The sequence below is a fragment of the Triturus cristatus genome, chromosome 3_2 (genome assembly GCF_964204655.1).
Source record: "Triturus cristatus chromosome 3_2, aTriCri1.1, whole genome shotgun sequence".
Taxonomy (NCBI): Eukaryota; Metazoa; Chordata; class Amphibia; order Caudata; family Salamandridae; genus Triturus; species Triturus cristatus.
The window spans coordinates 11,889,345-11,907,621 of record NC_140584.1 but is presented as its reverse complement, the minus strand read 5'-3'; the positions used below and the strand labels follow the sequence as shown (position 1 = coordinate 11,907,621).

Genomic DNA, 18,277 nt, shown 5'->3' with positions numbered 1-18,277 from the left:
AAGGGGTTTGAACGTTGGGACACGATTGGTATTAGTAGAGTGGGAGACTTATGGATTAAGGGTGCGGTTAAAACATTCGCGGCGCTCCAGAGCGAATACGAACTTACGGAAAGGGAGTTCTTCCGCTACGCCCAGGTTCGGCATGCCCTGCTCTCTGTTTTTGGGGAGGGGACCAAGATCCCGGCTTCATCGCCCCTCGAGGACCGCATACTCGATGGTCATGTCCCCGACAGTACTATCTCTTTAATTTATAAAAAACTTATCAATAATCGGGCTGACCTCTTGGTGCGCCTTCGGGAGGCGTGGACGGGGGATGGGGTGGAACTGGACGACGAGGACTGGCAGTCCGCACTGTCGTCCCCCAAGGAAGTGGCCATTCCAGCCCGTCTCCGCCTGGTCCAGCTTAAGATTCTCCACCGGGTGTAGGTGACGGGTCCCCGTTTGGTCTCGATGGGATTTTCTGAAGACGGGCTCTGTAAGCGGGGATGTGGGCTCAGTGCCACCTTTCTCCATATCCTTTGGGAGTGCCGCGAGGTGGCGGAATACTGGCGCCGGGTTCATGTGGTCATGGGACAAGTCACCGGGGTTGCGCTGCTGCCGGAGGTGCGTCGCTGTGTCCTGAATGTGTGGGAGCCCAATGATTATAACGCGGCTCAGACTCGGTGGGCGGCCCTGGGGAACATGATTGCCAAGAGAGATATAGCGCAGCTTTGGGGTTCCCAGCGGCCTCCCACCGTGTCCGTATGGAAGGAGAACATGGACTGGTGCATGTTCAGGGAGAAGACTGTGTATGTGGCTCGTGGTAAACCGGGGGCATGGGGTAGAATCTGGGGGCAATGGAACGCGTATCGTGGGGGTATCTGTACTCCCCCCCTAGTGGACACCGATATTGCTTTGTCCCCCTGACCCTTGATGGTTCCTTGCGACTTCTGGAATAACCGAATATAGACGTTCCTCTCCCGTGACCCCCCCCCCCCCCCGACATATCAGTACTCCTTCCTCTTGATAGCTATTTGAAGGTCTGAAGTAGAGTCCCCCGGATGAAGCCTGACCCACACTTTTTGCCCTTATGCCTCGCCTTTTGTTTTTAGTTGTTATTTATGTTAAACCTATGTATCCTGCTTCCTTAGGACTATCCGGAGCCATGTACGGGGCTGGGCCCCGGGAGTCGACTACTGCCTTAACAACTGTGTGATCCTTTCTGAATCTAGCGGCCGGCCCTGGTGGTTGTAGGCCCATGCTTGTAATTGATTTATTGTTAAATAAAATTTTCAAAAAAAAAAAAAAAATGCTGCATAGCGCCAACATAGGCAGGATTGTTTTTGTGCAGGAAGGGGCACCTTCCTGCACAAAAAACAATCCAGAGAGGGGTTTTCCTATTTCTATGTGTGATGCGTTCTGCCTGCTGTGTGGAGGTGTAAGGTTATGGCGCTGCCCCAGGTTTACATGGTTTTGTATATCCGGGGCAGTGTCAAAATCCATGGGCGTTGCATGGGAAGAGCCTCCGCAATGCCCATGGAACGCATACTTGACACAGAATAAGGCAACGCCGCGACTTGCACTGCTTTGTCTTACTCCATATCAATGAGGCCATGCAAAGCCACACTGGGTGACTCCACATAGATATAATAGATCAGCTTTGGCTGCCGGAGCGTAAAAAAAGTGACGCTCCAGTGGCACAAGCATCTCATAAATAAGCCCCAAACTATTTTGCTCGATTTTTAGAACTTTCACAATTAGGTAGCTACTTATAAAATATTGGGTAGCTTAAATGAAAAATACATTTTAAAAGGATGTTACTCAGTGGGAAATGCACTGTAGTACATTATGAAACCTCTATTAGTTAATACACTGCAGAGGTCTGTGTCTGTAACCAGAGAGCCACAGATTTACATTTGGTTGGTGCAGTGGAGAATTGTGACGTGTGTAATTTTTTGTGCTACGAGGTCACAGCCTGTGACAGAAAGCACTGTGAATGCGTAAGTCATTATTTTATGATATTTTAGGATAAAATGGAGCTTCCAAAATGTAGATTTTAGTAATACCAATACATAAGTAATGCAATATTCTTTTTGTTGCGTAACTGTTCCTTGAACCCTCCTCAGGGGTATTAAGCGCTGTGTAAATATAGTTACAATTAAAAGCACAACTTCACAGCCCATGTATTAACTCTTCATACTACCACTGAAAAAACCCAAATCTTTGCAATCAAAAGGCTTGGAGTGATTGCATTTCATTCAGCCAAGCAGCCACCCTGGTGTGAAGGATTGTTTTACCTATCTGCACGGCCTCTTTTTTTTCACAGCACAGGAGACTCAATTAACTTCGGCAATTAACTTCAGCAGAAGTATTTTACCAATCAGAATGAAGCGTCCTGGACGGTTGTCTTTTTCCAAAAGGAAAAGCACATTTTGAATTCCAGGCAGAAGTGATGCCTGGAAATGTGCAACTCCCTTTTCATGACTCCAAGGCCCCCCTGGGGGTCGCGCCCCAAAGATTGAAGACCTCTGTCATAGGGCGAAAGAACTACTTTGCATAATCACCGGTATTGTTCTAGGCTCATTTGCATAATTGTACTTACAACACATTGATTATGTAAGGAACCCCGAGGGTATCTTTATGGTATAAAAGACCGATACCAACACTAGATAGAGGGAGGAGAAGCTTCACGCTGACACTAGGCGCTGAGGTCCCAGCTTGCTTAAGCTCCAGCATGCAGCGGTCTGATATTCCTTGAGGGGTGTCCAACTCGAGACCAAGACGTGGTCCTTTATTCTCTCCCATCAGGCAATGGTATTTGGCTCTTTCCTAGGTGATTCTTGGCTTTACACCCAGATACATGCTAGGTTCACTTAGGTAGATTTTACATCTTAGGAGTACACTTGGTTGCTGTCATGTATGCCTGCATATATTCACTGTTCAAGCACTATGGTTGAATTCTTCCTTTTATTTGTATGAATACCTTTATTCGATATAAAATATCATAAAAGTATGCACATAGCAAAACATCATTCATGATACAGCATAAAAAGTTAAAAAGACAATAAAAATCGTGTATATACAATAAAAAGGCCCTAGAAACACATCTTCATGACGTACAGCGAATACATCTAGATCTCAAAGACCCAACTCTAAACATTTGATCAATTTACTGCGAATCAGCCAGGCGCACCCTGTAAATTTGGCTACCCCACAAACCATTGCCAGGGAAGAGGTATCGGACAACAAGGAACGATGTGCCACCCTGAAATTTGCAAATCCCATATTCCTACAAATAGGCCTAAGCCACTTCCTCCTAGCCGCTCTATAAGCCGGGCAGGCAAAGAGGAAATGAGGAACAGATTCTGTTGGGGCAGAGCAGCCCGGGCATTTGGTCGAAATGGAAAGCTGGCAATTCCAGCTTGCCCTCAGTGCATTTATCGGGAGGGACCCAAACCTGAGCATCATGTATAACATCCTGTCTCTTGGACACAGGATGAAATCCAGATATTGCTCATATTTGGGCACCATCTTGTGCTCCAGGAACTGGTCAGTGAGTCTGCCACGATTGGGATTTCTGTCTTCCTCTCCCTTCACCCAGACCCAATAAGCTTTTTTAATGATTTGTTTATCCGGGGGGGTTTGATTAAGCCAGGCCTCGCCGTGCCCAATATCAAAGACCAGCCGTCTTAGCTTAGAGATCCATTTAATCTTATTGCCAGAGTTTAAGGTAATTAACTCTGACAAGGCATCAGCATAGCTAGCCAATTCTGGGGTGCGTCTCAAGCGCACCCTGAAAATCAGTGGGCGTATCCTTGCTAAGTCTCTAATGGAACGCTGCCCCAGATCCAAGCGGAGCGGAAGCAAGGGGGTGGAAGATGGTAAGGAGGCCAAACCTCTCAAAAAGTGATTCTCGGATTTCTCCAGATCACAGGTATTCTCGAGCCCCCAAAGTTCCGCCCCATAAAGGGCTGAGGGTAAGGCCTTCCCATCATATACCTTAAGGGCAGCTGCTATTGGTCTACTAAGGGAGAGCCGCTGTTTTCTTAAAATAGCACCCGCCACCTTTTTGTGGTTAAGGAGCATTTTGGCTAGGTGTTCCTCCCAATGCATCGTCTTAGTGACCCTGATGCCCAAATAGTCAAAGGAGTCTACGATCTCAAGTGGCAATCCCTTGAGTGAGAGGCCATTTCTAAAGCGTTTAGATGGGGCTAGAGTCATTAACTTTGTTTTGGAGGTGTTAATTGCAAGACCCCTTGCATCGCAAAACTGACTAAACCTATCAAGTAGCTTTTGAAGGCCGCTTGGACTTTTGGACAACAAAAGGGTGTCGTCGGCAAAGAGAAGAGTTGGTAATTTTTCCCCTGCCAACACAGGAGCATCGGTTGGAACCTCACTCAGATGGTCGACCACCCCATTTATAAAAAGCGAGAACAAAGTTGGGGCCAGCACACAGCCCTGACGGACCCCCCTGACAACTGGTACCCTGTCAGTCAACTGTCCTTGATTGCCCCACCTGATTTTTGCATAATTCCCCTCATGGAGGTACCTAACTATGTTAAGGATCAGAGGGGGAATCCCCGGTCAGACAAGACCGACCAGAGCTTGGAGCGAGGGACCAGGTCGAATGCTGTTTTCAGATCAATGAAGGCCAGATATAAACTGCCTTTCCCGATGGTAACCACTTTCCAATAGATCATAAAAAAACGTAAGACCTGATCCATCGTGCCCACCCCAAGTCTAAAACCTGCCTTGAGATGTGAGAGAACATTGACATCATCCATGCAGGACCTAACCCTCGTCAAGAGGACCCTGCCAACCACCTTCTGAATTATGTCGATAAGACTTATCGGCCTATAATTGGCGGGATCCTCTCTATTTCCCTTCTTGAATATAGGAACCACTTCGGCGCCTTTCCATGAATCAGGGACAGGATGGCCTCTGGTGATTAGATTCAACAAGTGCTGAATAGCAATAGCCCAAAGTTTGGGATTGTGGAGAAGGAGATCGCCCGGAATGCCGTCAGGGCTTGCCGCCTTCCCAGATGCTAATCCTGTGATGGCTAGAATAACCTCATTAAGCTTAAAAGGATCGGGTGCACTGGCAGATACAAGAGAGTCGTCTGTAGAGGAGACCTCAGTATGTAGGGAAGACTTAACGCCATTAGAGTGAGGATGGTCAGTGGGCTCGCTGTACAAGCTGGAAAAATGGATGTGCCACTGTTGCGCCGTAATGTGATTAGGAATTGGATCATCGGCCATGCGGCTACCTTTGTCGATAAGACCCCAAAACAACGTGGCATCCTTGAGATAGGAAGCATGTGTAAGTTCCTGCCAATGTGCCTCTTCCCAAGAGTGCTTGGCTAACTCTATTGACCTAGCGTACTCTTTCCTAGCAGCTCTAATAAGAGGCGCATTTTTGCTTTGTAGAGCCGTGGATAACATTCGTCTCTTCTCCCTGCACACGCTTGAATACCATAGTTTGGACGCCTTGGGACGTAAATTAAGTGACCCAGGCTCTGATATAGTAAAAAGCAAACTCATTTTTTCTATAAACTCTGCATAGATTTTAATAAGGAGAGAAATCTGCACACCCTTAAGGGGCTTTTGGAGTGGGTCAAGTTCTAAAGACAACTGCTCTACCATAGCTCTTATTTTGCACAGTGTATCTACATCCTGAGAGACCCTATGCCACTTAAGGCGACGATTACAATGAGAGGGCACAACCTCTTTTGTGCTCAATTCTGTTGCAATTCCGGCTTGGGCATCTGTCCAGATGTTACATAATGAAATTCAAAGTGGATTATGATCACTGTCCTGAGTAGGTAGGATTTCCATGTCCTCAAGAACATGCCAAAGACGTATATCTAACAGGATATAGTCTATCCTAGACGGACAACTCGGTCTGTTATAAGTGTTAGCTCCACATAAATCAGAACGTGATCTGCCATTGACAGCTCTAAGGTTGTGTTCCAATGTGAGTGCACACAATTGGATGGCCCTTTGCGTCCACTTCTTGATTGAGGTTATACTAAGTGGGGGGATAGCAAAGTTAGCATCTTGCTCGCCAATGCCCAAAACATCCTCAGAGCAAAGAGGCTCAAAGGTGCAATTGAAATCCCCAGCAACGATAACCACTGAGTTAGGGTCAATATTACATATTTCTCTCTCTAAGATAGCTATAGTCGACGAGAGTTGGGCCCCGGATGATCCCCTGGCGTAAACGTTAAATATTTCCAAACTGGGTACTTTATTAAGACCTTTCACCGACCGGTGTAAAATGTCGTCGGAAGGGGTGGTGATGGAAGCTACAGACCAGTTTAAAGAAATACTTAACCAGATGTGCAGCCCCCCCGCAGGTCGGCCTTTCCCAGATTTTAATGCTGGAATAAAAAAAGTACTAAACCCAGACTTGTATAAAGGAATCAAGCTCCAAGTTTCTTGGAACAAACAGATGTCTTGGCCATCTATAAATTCGTTCCAATCAGGGAGCGACAGCTTTTTCTGTAGGCCGGCAATGTTCCAGGAAAGGAAGCATAGTGACTTATTTAAGTTGGGCGCAGTCCCGGTGTCGCCCGCATTCAGAAATCTATTAAGGACAGCCGGTGGACTCCCCTGCTCAAATTGCTTTCCCCCCCCCATCGTTTGGGCCTAAAACTATTTCAACTTTTCTCTCCATCTGATTATTTATAGGAACCCCAGGGGCTATAAAGTGACTATTGTCCAGTCAGTCTACTGAATTTAGGCCCAACTCTTCTACTTCCACGTCTTGAGACCATAGTGGAGAGTTGCGAAATTGAATAGCAGAAGAACTGGGGGGTGAAGTGCGGAATTCAAGTAAAAGCAGGTTTTCGGCTATTTCGGGATTGAATACCTTGATTTCAATACAATCTGTCTTTGAGCCGACCTTTGTGATCCTTGTTACTTTATCCACATCCTCCCTTATGACTGACCTACATCCCCTCACATGTCTTGTCCAATGGATTACTTTATTGTGTAGTGATTCTTGATTTTCGAAGCAGTGATGACTCGTGAGTTTGGGGACCTTGGTCATGTAAATTGTAGTGCTAGGGCGTCTAGATGGTAAATTGTCCCTAATAGACCTCCAATATGGCCACCCAAACTGCTCATCCTGGTTCGAGGCAGTATAAACAGGTTTGGCTCCACGAAGGGGCCCAGCACGTGTACTGCCACTGCAACCCTTTCCTGGACCCAAATCTGTGTGAGGGATAGAATGACTGAATGAAGAAGGGGCTGTGGGGAGCCGAACGTGGGTCCCTTGGCCTTGGACTAAACCAACCCCATCCACCCCATGGCATTTCCCCCTTGAATCCTGGCTTGCACTAGTGCTAGTCAGTACGGGGGGGAGGAGGGACTGCGTCCGGAAACTTGTTCCCAGGCAAGCCCATCACCATCTTCAGTGAAGTCAGCTCTTTTTCAAGAAATTCCACTCTTAGTCGCAGGGCACCGAGCTGAGAGCTACATTGGCAGCAAGGCGATAGACTAGGGAGAGGCATAGCTGTCCCTTCCTTACTGGGGGTAGATATTATGCTGTCCTCAACACAAGGATCTAAAGCCTCAAATCTATTTGAACAAGGAAGATGAACAAGTATAGAGTCACTCGAAGCATTCATACAGTTATTGGGGACTGGCTCTTATTGTGGTGATGGAAGCCCTTGAGTGCCGTGTCCAGAAATTTGTGACTCGTGAATAGTAGAGGTTTTAGATGATTTCTTATTGAACATAGCTGGAACAACTCTGTCCATTAGGGAAGGAGGTGCTGTTAAAGCTGCAGCCCGATTATCATTCACGGCTGTCAGAGTGTCCGTAGTGATGCCCAAAATGTTCTCACAGTCATCTACAATGCCCTCAATCCTTGTTAAAACACAATTGGAAGCAGCATGAGACAGTTTCTTTGATTTTCTCCCCCTTTTACTCGAAAGTGAGCCCCCAGCCTCAGTTAACTTCCGCTTGCCCATAGTAGTTAGACCGTAACTCCACAAAGGAAGAAAAAAGAACAATCAGTAGGTCGCAAATAGGAGCAGCAAAGGTAAACTGGCTATGACCCTAACAAAATAGGGAGCAACAGTACTTACAGGTAGATATTCGTACGGCACATGATGGGGGTATGGCCCAGCCCAGCCTCTTCCGGCCTAAGACGGGCAAGGACGGGCCCGCACTTGGCGCTCACAGCTTTTGAGGGCTTCCGACGCCCTCTAGTGACGTCTGGCGCACACCCGGCGCTAAGCCCCCTGGGATAGGTAGTCCGGATTGGTCCTGGTTACAATGCCGTTCCCCTCACGGCTCGAAGTGCGGCAAATATTGAGACCAGCAGGCAGTAAGTAAATGGCAGCCGTTCCCCTCACGGCGAATGGAGATTAAAAGTAGCGCGTCTCCTTTTATTTACTCTATTGGTACTTGTAATCTTATATCTATTTTTGTATGATGATTGTAGCAGCAAATATGTTTTATACAATGATGACGCTGGTTCAATGAATGCTTATCGAAAACGTCCCCGTCATTTATTCTGTGTATCTCTCTGAGACCTAGTGAGCATGATTGACTGAGCATAAAGTACTGTATTATTTCCAGGATCCCTGAAGGATCAAGGGTTTTCATGTTTGATAGTTGCCAGAAGCTATTTGGTCTTTGGTAAGGTTAGGGGGTTTATGGTGGCATTGTAAGCAAGCTGCTCTAAAAGCCAACATACCCTTTGGGGGTGTCTGGAATCAGTCTGGACACCAATCCCTTAGTTTATGTTGTTTAAACGAGCAGATCCTAAGTATTATTAGGAACTACGCGACAATATAGCCAATACGATATTATTTATTTACACTTTGAACTAACTTTGTGAATCATTGTTTTTGCAGGAGTATAATTAATTTCACAAAATAAAGTGTTTTCATAATTTCCTATTTAAGACCTCTGATTTTTTTATGCTTGGTACTGTGTTTAAGAGTTTGTCAGTTAGTAAATAAGTCCAATAATGGCGCTTGCACAGAAATGAGAGGCTAGTAAGGAAACGTTATTACTATAGCTCAGAATTCAAATGTACAACTCGCTGCATGACTTTGGAGGACACCTAGGAGAAATTGGATGTAGAAGCCCATTACTCAACAAAATATCTCTCACAAGCGATAGCGTATTCACTAGGTCATGCTAGAGACCTAAAAATAAGTGAGGAGAATGAAAGTACATAATTTATCATTTTATAGTGTGCCAAAATGTAATACTGAATCTGGTAAAATGTAATTAGAAAGGGTGAACCTGGTTAACACTGTGAAGAAAACAGAAGCATTTGAAAAGATCAGCTACTGTTTGCTTAGGGGGGGTTGGAAAGCATGATGTATGTGGAGATATATGACGCACAGGATGTAGAGAGAGGCAGGGCCAGACTGAGACAGAAAATAAGGCCAGATACCAAAATAGAAGTGGCCCATTTATTGCATTAGATTACTAAAAAGTAGTCCATATTTTCAATTTGGGGCAGTTTTGAACTTGGAAACATACTCTTTATAAGTGTTTTCCAAGGTGTGGAGGATTACATGGATTTGAGCTTGATGCAGACAATGTTTGCAAGAATATAATTGCAATCACCAGTAAACATGGTCCCAGCAGAAAAAAACAGGCACACAAACAGTCAAAGAAAATCTCACACACTGAACAGTCAGACCATTCCTTGTGGGGGAGCAACACAGAAGTCACACATGGTCTACCAAATGAGTAAAAGTAATAACTAATGGAGGCAGTGAAAGTGTTCTTCAAAAGTGCAACAAACTGTTAGCATAACCAAATGTTAGCATAACATTTCGGGCACAATTCAATGCCACATAATGTATTGACCTCGGAAGGATGAGGGACTGTGGCTAATGCACACAGATCTTTTCAATTACATATCGGATTTATATTTGTAAGTATCTTCCCCTGCCTGGACTCTGTACCTACCACACACTCCTAAATGTAACTGCCTGTGTCAAATTGTAATAATGCAGCAATATTATATCTTTTTATCTCTTTTAATGATAAACTAAACAAACAAATTTATTTTAAAGAAAATATTTGTAAGTAGCTGTATATAGATGTATTAAATGTGTGGACAATGATGATGGAATCAGGAGTATATGAAGGTGGCGGCCACATCCGATACTGCAGGAGGAGATGGAAAAAATGTCATTAAAGCATAATGAGGAATCATAGAAAAATACCAGATGCTTAGAGTTTAGCCCCATCCATTGCCCACATATCATTTATTATCAAAAAGATCTGCAAACATAAACAGCGGAGCCATCGAGATTTTTAAAGTGACCAGATCAGGTTACTGAAATGTTGACTCATAAACAGACTAACTACATGCTGCACATTATTTAAAAATCCCGAACAAAGCAAATAAATTAAAGCTGCTGCCTTTCATGTCACTACTACGCTGGGATAATGCGCTCCACCACCCCTTCCCTTTCTGTCTGGGAACTGAGGAATTCCAGAAATACGAACTCTGGGCTTGTAAACAACATTTGGGAGGAGAGCAATACATTTTCACTGTGCACGACTCTCAGGGAGCTTAAGCACGAAGAATGCAAAACAGCACCTAAAAGATTCAGTGACACAGCCTTTACTAACAGAACTAGGCTGCATGAATAAAACGGCACACACCGTAAAGAATGGTTTTATTATCACGTGCAATTTAATTTTGTGAATTTTAAAGTGGACACACATGACCCAATAGTTTACGTTGTGTTTTCAAGAACAGTTGTAATACACAGTGACAATTTTCCAAAAAAGAAAACTTTTACAATGCTTACCCCTTACGGCCAAGGCTGGCAACTTTATAACTTGGTTACCAAATTTGAGTCCCGGCGTGGACTCACAGCCTGTGACTGTGGGCACATTACTTCTTCTCCCTGTGCATAAAAAAAAACAGCCAAAGCAGCAGAGGTCGGCCCTAGCCCTGCGCAAACAAGAGGCAGTCTGCGGCAACACAGATGGGAGTCTGACCTTTCCCTCCCCACAAAGCTCTATTGTACTCGGCACTCTCTTGGTTAGGAAAAGGGTCCCAGGATGCCTGACCCCAACATGGCTGACAATGATGACTTCTACCTCCTTGCTTATCTTTTTTACTTTCTCAACCCCTCCAGGACTATGCTCGACCTCAAGAGGACTTCTTCAATTCTTTCGGTCCATAGCTCCTAAACCCACCCACCCCCCGCTCTAGTCAGACAATCGCGTTTACACATGACATCTTTCCTGACAGCAGAGTCCGACCATTATGTCCGACACCCGGTGGAGCTGCTCTGTTCAGCTAATGAGGAGATTGGACTGGGCTCATCCCCTGACCGTCACCTGCCCACCTTGGGCACAGTTTCTCCCCTTCTCCTTGTCTCCCCCTCAGCGTATTTCTGCCATTCTGCTTTTGCCTAGTCACCTTTCTTTCCACCTGTCTGACAGATACCCGTTGGAGTTTCCTCGAGAGCTATACGGGAGACCGGCCTTGGACTACCTCCTTGGCCGTCACCTACCCACTCGGTATTTGGGCTGACCTTACCTCTATCTCTTAACCCGTCTTCCCCCCCTCGTCCTCTCCCCTCACTCCCTCTCTCCCTCTGCCCTCTCTTCTGTCTCTCCTTTCACGTTAATGAATCTTTTATTTGTTGTGAAGTTTAATTGTTATTATTGTTGTAACTTTGCTGACCTTATGTAAAGCGCTCTGATACCTATGGGTCTAGCCAGCGCTATATAAAACTGTTTAAATAAATAAAAATTTAAAAAACACAGGCACTGCCCTGCTGCTCGGTCGCAGAAAGTAAACTCTAGACAGCAGCAAGCCACTTAGTGTAAATTATGCAATCTGTAAACCATTTTGCACGATACTTGAACAATGAATAAGGATGATAAAGTCTGGCATTACCATGGTTACCCTTACGGCCAACGCTGCTGACTTTATAACAAGGGAACCGAGTTCGAGTCCGTGTCGGCTCACGACCTGTGATTGCGGGCACATACCTTCATCTCCCCGTGCCAAGACAATTGACTTATATAGGCTCCAATAGCAATTAAATAATTGTACAGATAGGAGTCACTTTGCACTGCACCTTCCATGTCACTTATAGCAAGACCATCAAGTCTTTTTTTTTATGAAACTAAAGAATAGACTAAATATCGCAATTGCTATTGATTCCGTTCTTATGCCTTGGTATAAAGGGATATTGTAATGTTTTGTTTTCATACATAATGTTGTTAAATTGATTTATACACTAGTGTATCATTGTTCTTTTCAAACATTATACCATCCCAGGTTCTCTAAGGTAATGGGGTTGCACTTGTTTATAACAACTAGCACAGCAAAAGAAGCGGCCCAGCACTTTTCATCAAGAGGGCACTCAAAGTAAACAAAACACGAACACTTTACATTCGCAGAGGCAGGTCAACAAAAAAAAAAGAGTGTTCTCAAAGTATCCTACTTAACCTGAAGAGTAAGAGCACATGCCACAGGGGCAATCCTCATGGAGGATACAAAGGTCCTAGAGGCCAGGCTACTAAGCGTATTCACCAAACAAAAGCCAGCATTTACAAAGGACAGTAAGAGGAACCGATGAAAAAGATGGGCAGTGCTTAAAGCCCATAATGTAGGTACAGAATGTCTCGAAAAGACTGCGCGCATTCGCTGCCTAGACAACACCTAAACATGATGTCACTTTAAGTGCAAGGGAGTCACTGGATAAGTAGGCTTTCTGTATACTGTGGTTGGTGTAAGCATGATGTGATTGACATTAGAACAGACAAGTTGAGGGTTGACTGACAAACCCACTATGTATGTATTTTAGAAAACACGGGACTGGTGAGCTGTGTCTAGACCAGACCTAAAAAGTACACATTGGTCAGAATGTTTTAAGGACTATTCGCTGCAGCTTCTGCTATTTTCCACCAATCACCACAGCACAGAATTAGGGCACTGCTTTGTAATTGGTTTACAGCATGTGTACAACATACTTCTGCAAAGGAAAATCAGTAGTACATTCGGTTTATAGTTTGTTGTATACAAACATTCCAAAATGCACATACTTACAAACAGAACTTTTTTGATGGGTAAGTAATATGTTTCTTCAATGACCATAAACTATAATTTCAGCTTTTATAATGTAGCCACATAGTTACTACAGTGTAACTACAGTTTCTTGACACAATCAGTTTCTGACTACTCCTGTTTTCTATTACAGCTATGGAGTATTAACCTGGGCGGTATTTGCTGAGAAGGAACCATATCAGGGTACAGCCATCATTCCTTTCCTTTATTGCACCCTTAGATCTAATTCTCCTTCTAACATGTGCTTCATATTTTCACACGTTATTAAACTTGTATGAATGCTGCTTTATTGTTGGACACCTCCGTGTTTTGCTGTTACACATATTAGAGTGAGATCATTTAAGATTTTGATATCAATGTTAAAAGAACATTTCACTCCATCCTGAACAAAACATTTGATTTATTCAATGCTTTTCTGAACATTCTTAATCCAAAGAAAATTTTTGACATGGTACATTGTGCACCTGCACCTCCCAGAGGTTGACATCTAATTATGTGCTGCCTAAAAATACAGAATAATTAAAATATTAAAATTGGTACACAAAGCTAATATGTGACAATGGTATTTCAAGGGTGCATTAATGATTTAATACTAGCAGTGGTGCAAGTAGGCCCACCCCAAAACACTTGAATATTTCCTGTCATCAGTGTCCATACTTATACATTTGCTGCAAACCCTTGCCTTCTCACTGTACATGGCCGCAATCGCTACAACTTGAGTTTGAAATTTATGGTCCCCAGGATCAGAGTGGTATAGGCATTTTGACGAAATGAGCAAGAAAATGTAGAGAGGGAATCAGAACCCAGAGCAGAGGATCAGAGAAATATAAAGCATTCTGATTAACATAATAAGTATAGTTTTAATGTGTAAACAGCAGAATAACAGTCTTGTGTGTGATTCCTGATTGTCGACTCCGAGAATGCAATGGGGCTGATGTTAAAACATCTATATTTATCTCTTCAAATTGGGAATGATCATGTCTACTGTCTTCGAGGAATCCAGGGCTTTGGTTATGATGGAAGTAGGTAATAATATATGAAATTGAACATGGAGACCAAAAAATTAAAACTGTGAACTTTGCACAGGGGTATAAGAGAATCCCTGCCCATTCAGCCAGTGACAGTTGAGTCTGCATATGACCAATCAGTGGCCTTAGGTGAATTCACAGAAAAAAAGTGCATTCATTTAAGAAGACCGTGAAATCACCTACAAAAGCAAATAGAGATCATGCTGCAGTAGTAAAGGATGGTATTTTAGCTGGTGAAAGGGATCCACTTTAATCGTTGACGACATTTTCAAAATTTGGCAGATGAAACTGTAACCTACAGGTCTAGCCTCAAAGGGACCTAAGCCATGATTAAGCTGTGACCCTCGGAGCTCAGTTCAGGAAGTGGCTTTCCCAAGAGCAATACAGTTTGTTGATTAAACAGCCTTTTCCCCTGCAGGGGTAGGCCACACCCATTCGGTCCCCTCAGGTACAGGCCCAGATATCAGTATCACATGAAGAGATCATGCCAAGTGTGAGGTTGGAGACCCCGCTGTTGACCCAAGCTCATAGAGGAGCAAAACCAAGAACAATGTAGGTTGGTGATTGCCCCTTTGGACTTGCCATTACTTCATCACACCAGTCACAGCACTACATTTTGTTTCTTAGCGCAGGGAAGAAACACTGTCACGCTCCTCACTGTTACGGTGAAGTACCTCACACTGTAAATAGCTATAAATATATATATATTTTTTTTCACTGAAAAAAACAAAGGTTACAGGGATGTTATAGTTAGGCTGCCATTTCACTCATACAAAACCAGAGAAATTCAGCAGTTATAGTCAGCGGAGCTAACTATAACTCACCCCCCCCAATGCACTGCTTATGACCTCACATATTACATCCCTCATGACATGGTCAGTGACATCACTGACATATCAAATGGCATCACTGATGACATCATCCACAGAATCTGATGCATCCACTCACACCTCATTATAAACTTTCATACACCCACTCCAACATCCACACTAGCATTCTCAAAACCAGTGACACACCCATACACTGTCAGTCACCTATAAAGTTACTCACATACTTAGTCACTCGCGGATAGAGTCAATTATACAGCCACTCACTTACTCACCTATACAGTTATTCACACTGCCCCTACTTATTCATACATATACTAACACATACTCACCTATACAGTCACTGATGCAAGCACACACTCACCCAGATGGCACTCTTGCAATCACTCAGTCCCACATGTAGTCACTCAAATACTCCCAACACTTGCCTATACTGCCTTTCACATATGCAGTTATTTACCTATATACCACTGACACAGCCATACACACACTCACTAACCCATACAGCCACTGATTCACCCACTCACTCATCCATGCAGGCAGTCACACACCCCTCACCCACCCACACAATTCTTATACAGGTATTCAGACAACCAATCAGTCACCCTTACAGCCTCGCATGTACCCACTCACCATCCCATATACCCCCTTAGACGCCAACTGATAGATTGCTGCAGACATTTGCACAACCTAGTAACTCACCCATACATTCACTGTGACACCTAATCACTCACTTATACAGACAGTCGCGCACACACACTGAATCATCAATACAGGCACTTATACACCCACTGATTCACCAATACACCTTGGTATATTTATTTAGCACTCATAAACTATTTTTTTTAAACTCAGTAATTGGATGATGTCATCAGTGCTGTCATTTGCGATGTCAGGAATCCGAAGTACAGGAGCAAACCTGTTAACCCAGTTAAGACCGGGTGGAGTATGCAAGTATGCAACAAAACAACGTCTCAACCGGTAATTATTGGCGAGGACAGTTACCAGAATCATCAAATCACTTAGAGGAGGGGGAGAAGAAAGGGAGACCACGAGAAAAGTTTCATAGGATGTAGAATATTATTTGCTAGTAATTGTATCGGTACTACAGTACAATTTACAAAAAAGCATCATTTACGCTGTTTTCTCACCTCTGCGTCACTGCGCCGTTCACCGTCACTAGCACGTTCAGTGCACACTTGTGTGTCGTGGTTACTTTTTGGTAAAATTGTACTGTAGTGCTGATTCAACTACTTGCAAATAAGTAAGTCCCACAAAGTGGGTTTGCTGAGAGGTTTTCGGTGGCCACACCCCCTTTCCCCACCACTCTGCAAATGCACCTCCTGGCTCACTTCTAGTTGGGGGATGAAGTCCCCTTGGCTCTTTAGGGTCCTTGGGGGCCAACATGCCCTCCTGTTACCTCTAGCATGACCCACACAGCTGCATTGTTAAAAGGTCGGTAGAGGCCTCACCCCCTTTCTCTACCACTCTGCAAACACAGCTCCTGGTGCACTACTGCTTTCGGGAGGAAGTCCGCTTTAGTCCTGAGCCCTCAGCAGGCAAAGTGACCTCATCCCTCCACCAGTAGTGCACTGAGAGGAGTTTGCAGGGTGGTGGAGAAAAGGGGGTGTGGCTTTCAACCACCACTCAGCAATCCCACTATGTGGGGCTTACTGGAGGGACCAGGAGGTCTTCTTGGCCCCTAAGGACCTCAGCAGGGAAGTTGACTTCATACCCCAACCAGGAGCATGCCAGAAGGCGCGTTTGTGGAGTGGTGGAGAAACGGGGCGAGACCTCAGGAGAGTTGCTGGATTTTGTTTGTGTTTTAATTTTCAGGAAAGGGGGCCTCGTGCTACCCCCTTCGCTGGACCACTTATTCATTTTTTCTTATAAAAAGCTGGTTAGGGGGCTGTGCACACCCCCTGCCGGGCTGATGTTGTCCCCTTGGACCCCATCCCCCGCGGCCTGGCCTTTTTTTTTTTTTAAATGAAAGGTGGGCCTCATGTCCCCCTTTCTTGGGCCTTCTCTGGCCCCAAGGACCTCATTTCCTTTAGCCTGCCCCCTTTATTTATTTATTTTTTTATAAAAAAAAAAGAGAGGGGGCCTCCCCTCCTCAGGCCAATTTCAGCCCAGGAGTCCATCCCCCAGAGCCAGATATATATATATATATATCATGTGATCAAGGGCCTACGGGCTCGAAACGCCTAATGGCTGTGTTATACTTGTGAGCGGACAAATAAATATATTTCAAGCACCGAATCGTGGTCTGGGCTCCTACCTGCAGCGGCAAAATGAGTGCGTGAAACAGGAGTTGAAGTGATATATATATATATATATATATATATATATATACATATATATATATATATACGGGCCTCACAAAAATCTTCAAAGATGAATAAGTTGCTCCAAACAAAGGGGGTTACTTCATGATAGTAATTTATTTAACCATCATAGTAAAAACAGACAAGTGTCCGCCCTGTATATATTTTATCTACTGGCGGTCGCCCGTAGATAGTTATAGCTAGGACCTATTTTCCATTCTATTGGGAATATCTTTGGCGCCGATTGACGAATCTTCGCGAAATTCTCCTAACTTTTGGCCAGCTCCGCTCCTACCCTGAAAGTTTCGTGGTGATTCGTCAAGCGGGGGACGAGAAAAAAGGGGGGGTCCCAAAACGCGTTTTCCCCATGCAATTTCCCATAGGATATGTTGTCACAGCTACAGCCCGAACCGCTGAACGGAATGACACCAAATTTGGCAAAGAGGTAGTCCTCAGTTCGGACTCGTGCCTTTTGCATATTTGGTGTGAATCTGTTCAGTAGTTCCTGAGAAAATTAGGGTAAAAAAGTTAGTGATATCTATGGCCGCGGAGGATCCACGGACCATACCCGCACCGTAAGCGAACCCTCCCCGAACCGAGCGCGCACCCTCCCGATCGCGCGCTGAATGCTAACTGGCTGTCAAGCGTCTCTCTACATTCGAAACCAGGAACTGTTGGCGGCCATTTTCTGCCTCGGTAGAAGCGAGGCTGAAGAAGCAAGGGGAATAAGTGCGTAAAACATATAAAGGGGGCAGAGTGGAAATACTCTGACCCTCTAGAGGTGCTTAGGGGGTCCCAGAAGGACCCCCTGGGGCCCCCCTTTAAAAAAAAAAAAAGCTGCGAAATGCGCGCACGGTGCGCGCATCCTATCGCGTTGGATGTACGGATTCTCTCGCGGTGGGCGCGGATCCACGGCAACGTTTTTTAAAAAACGACAAGAAATGATTGGTTGTATGACAACTTTCTACACTGAAAGGTAGGGTATATATTTCTGTTTTTTAAAGGTATGATTGTTATTGGTTAACAAAAACAGATTGTAAGG

General features: G+C 44.6%; 1 protein-coding gene across 3 annotated transcripts in view; it reads left to right on the top strand.

Moving 5' to 3' along the window:
* Positions 1-18,277, top strand: part of LOC146856679 (receptor-interacting serine/threonine-protein kinase 3-like) — a 1,419,725-nt gene that overhangs the window by 474,652 nt on the left and 926,796 nt on the right. For all 3 annotated transcript variants that reach the window (XM_085647179.1, XM_085647180.1, XM_085647181.1), the window contains exon 4: positions 13,190-13,239. In XM_085647179.1, the coding sequence (XP_085503305.1) occupies positions 13,190-13,239 (50 nt within the window). The remainder of the gene's footprint in view (positions 1-13,189; positions 13,240-18,277) is intronic.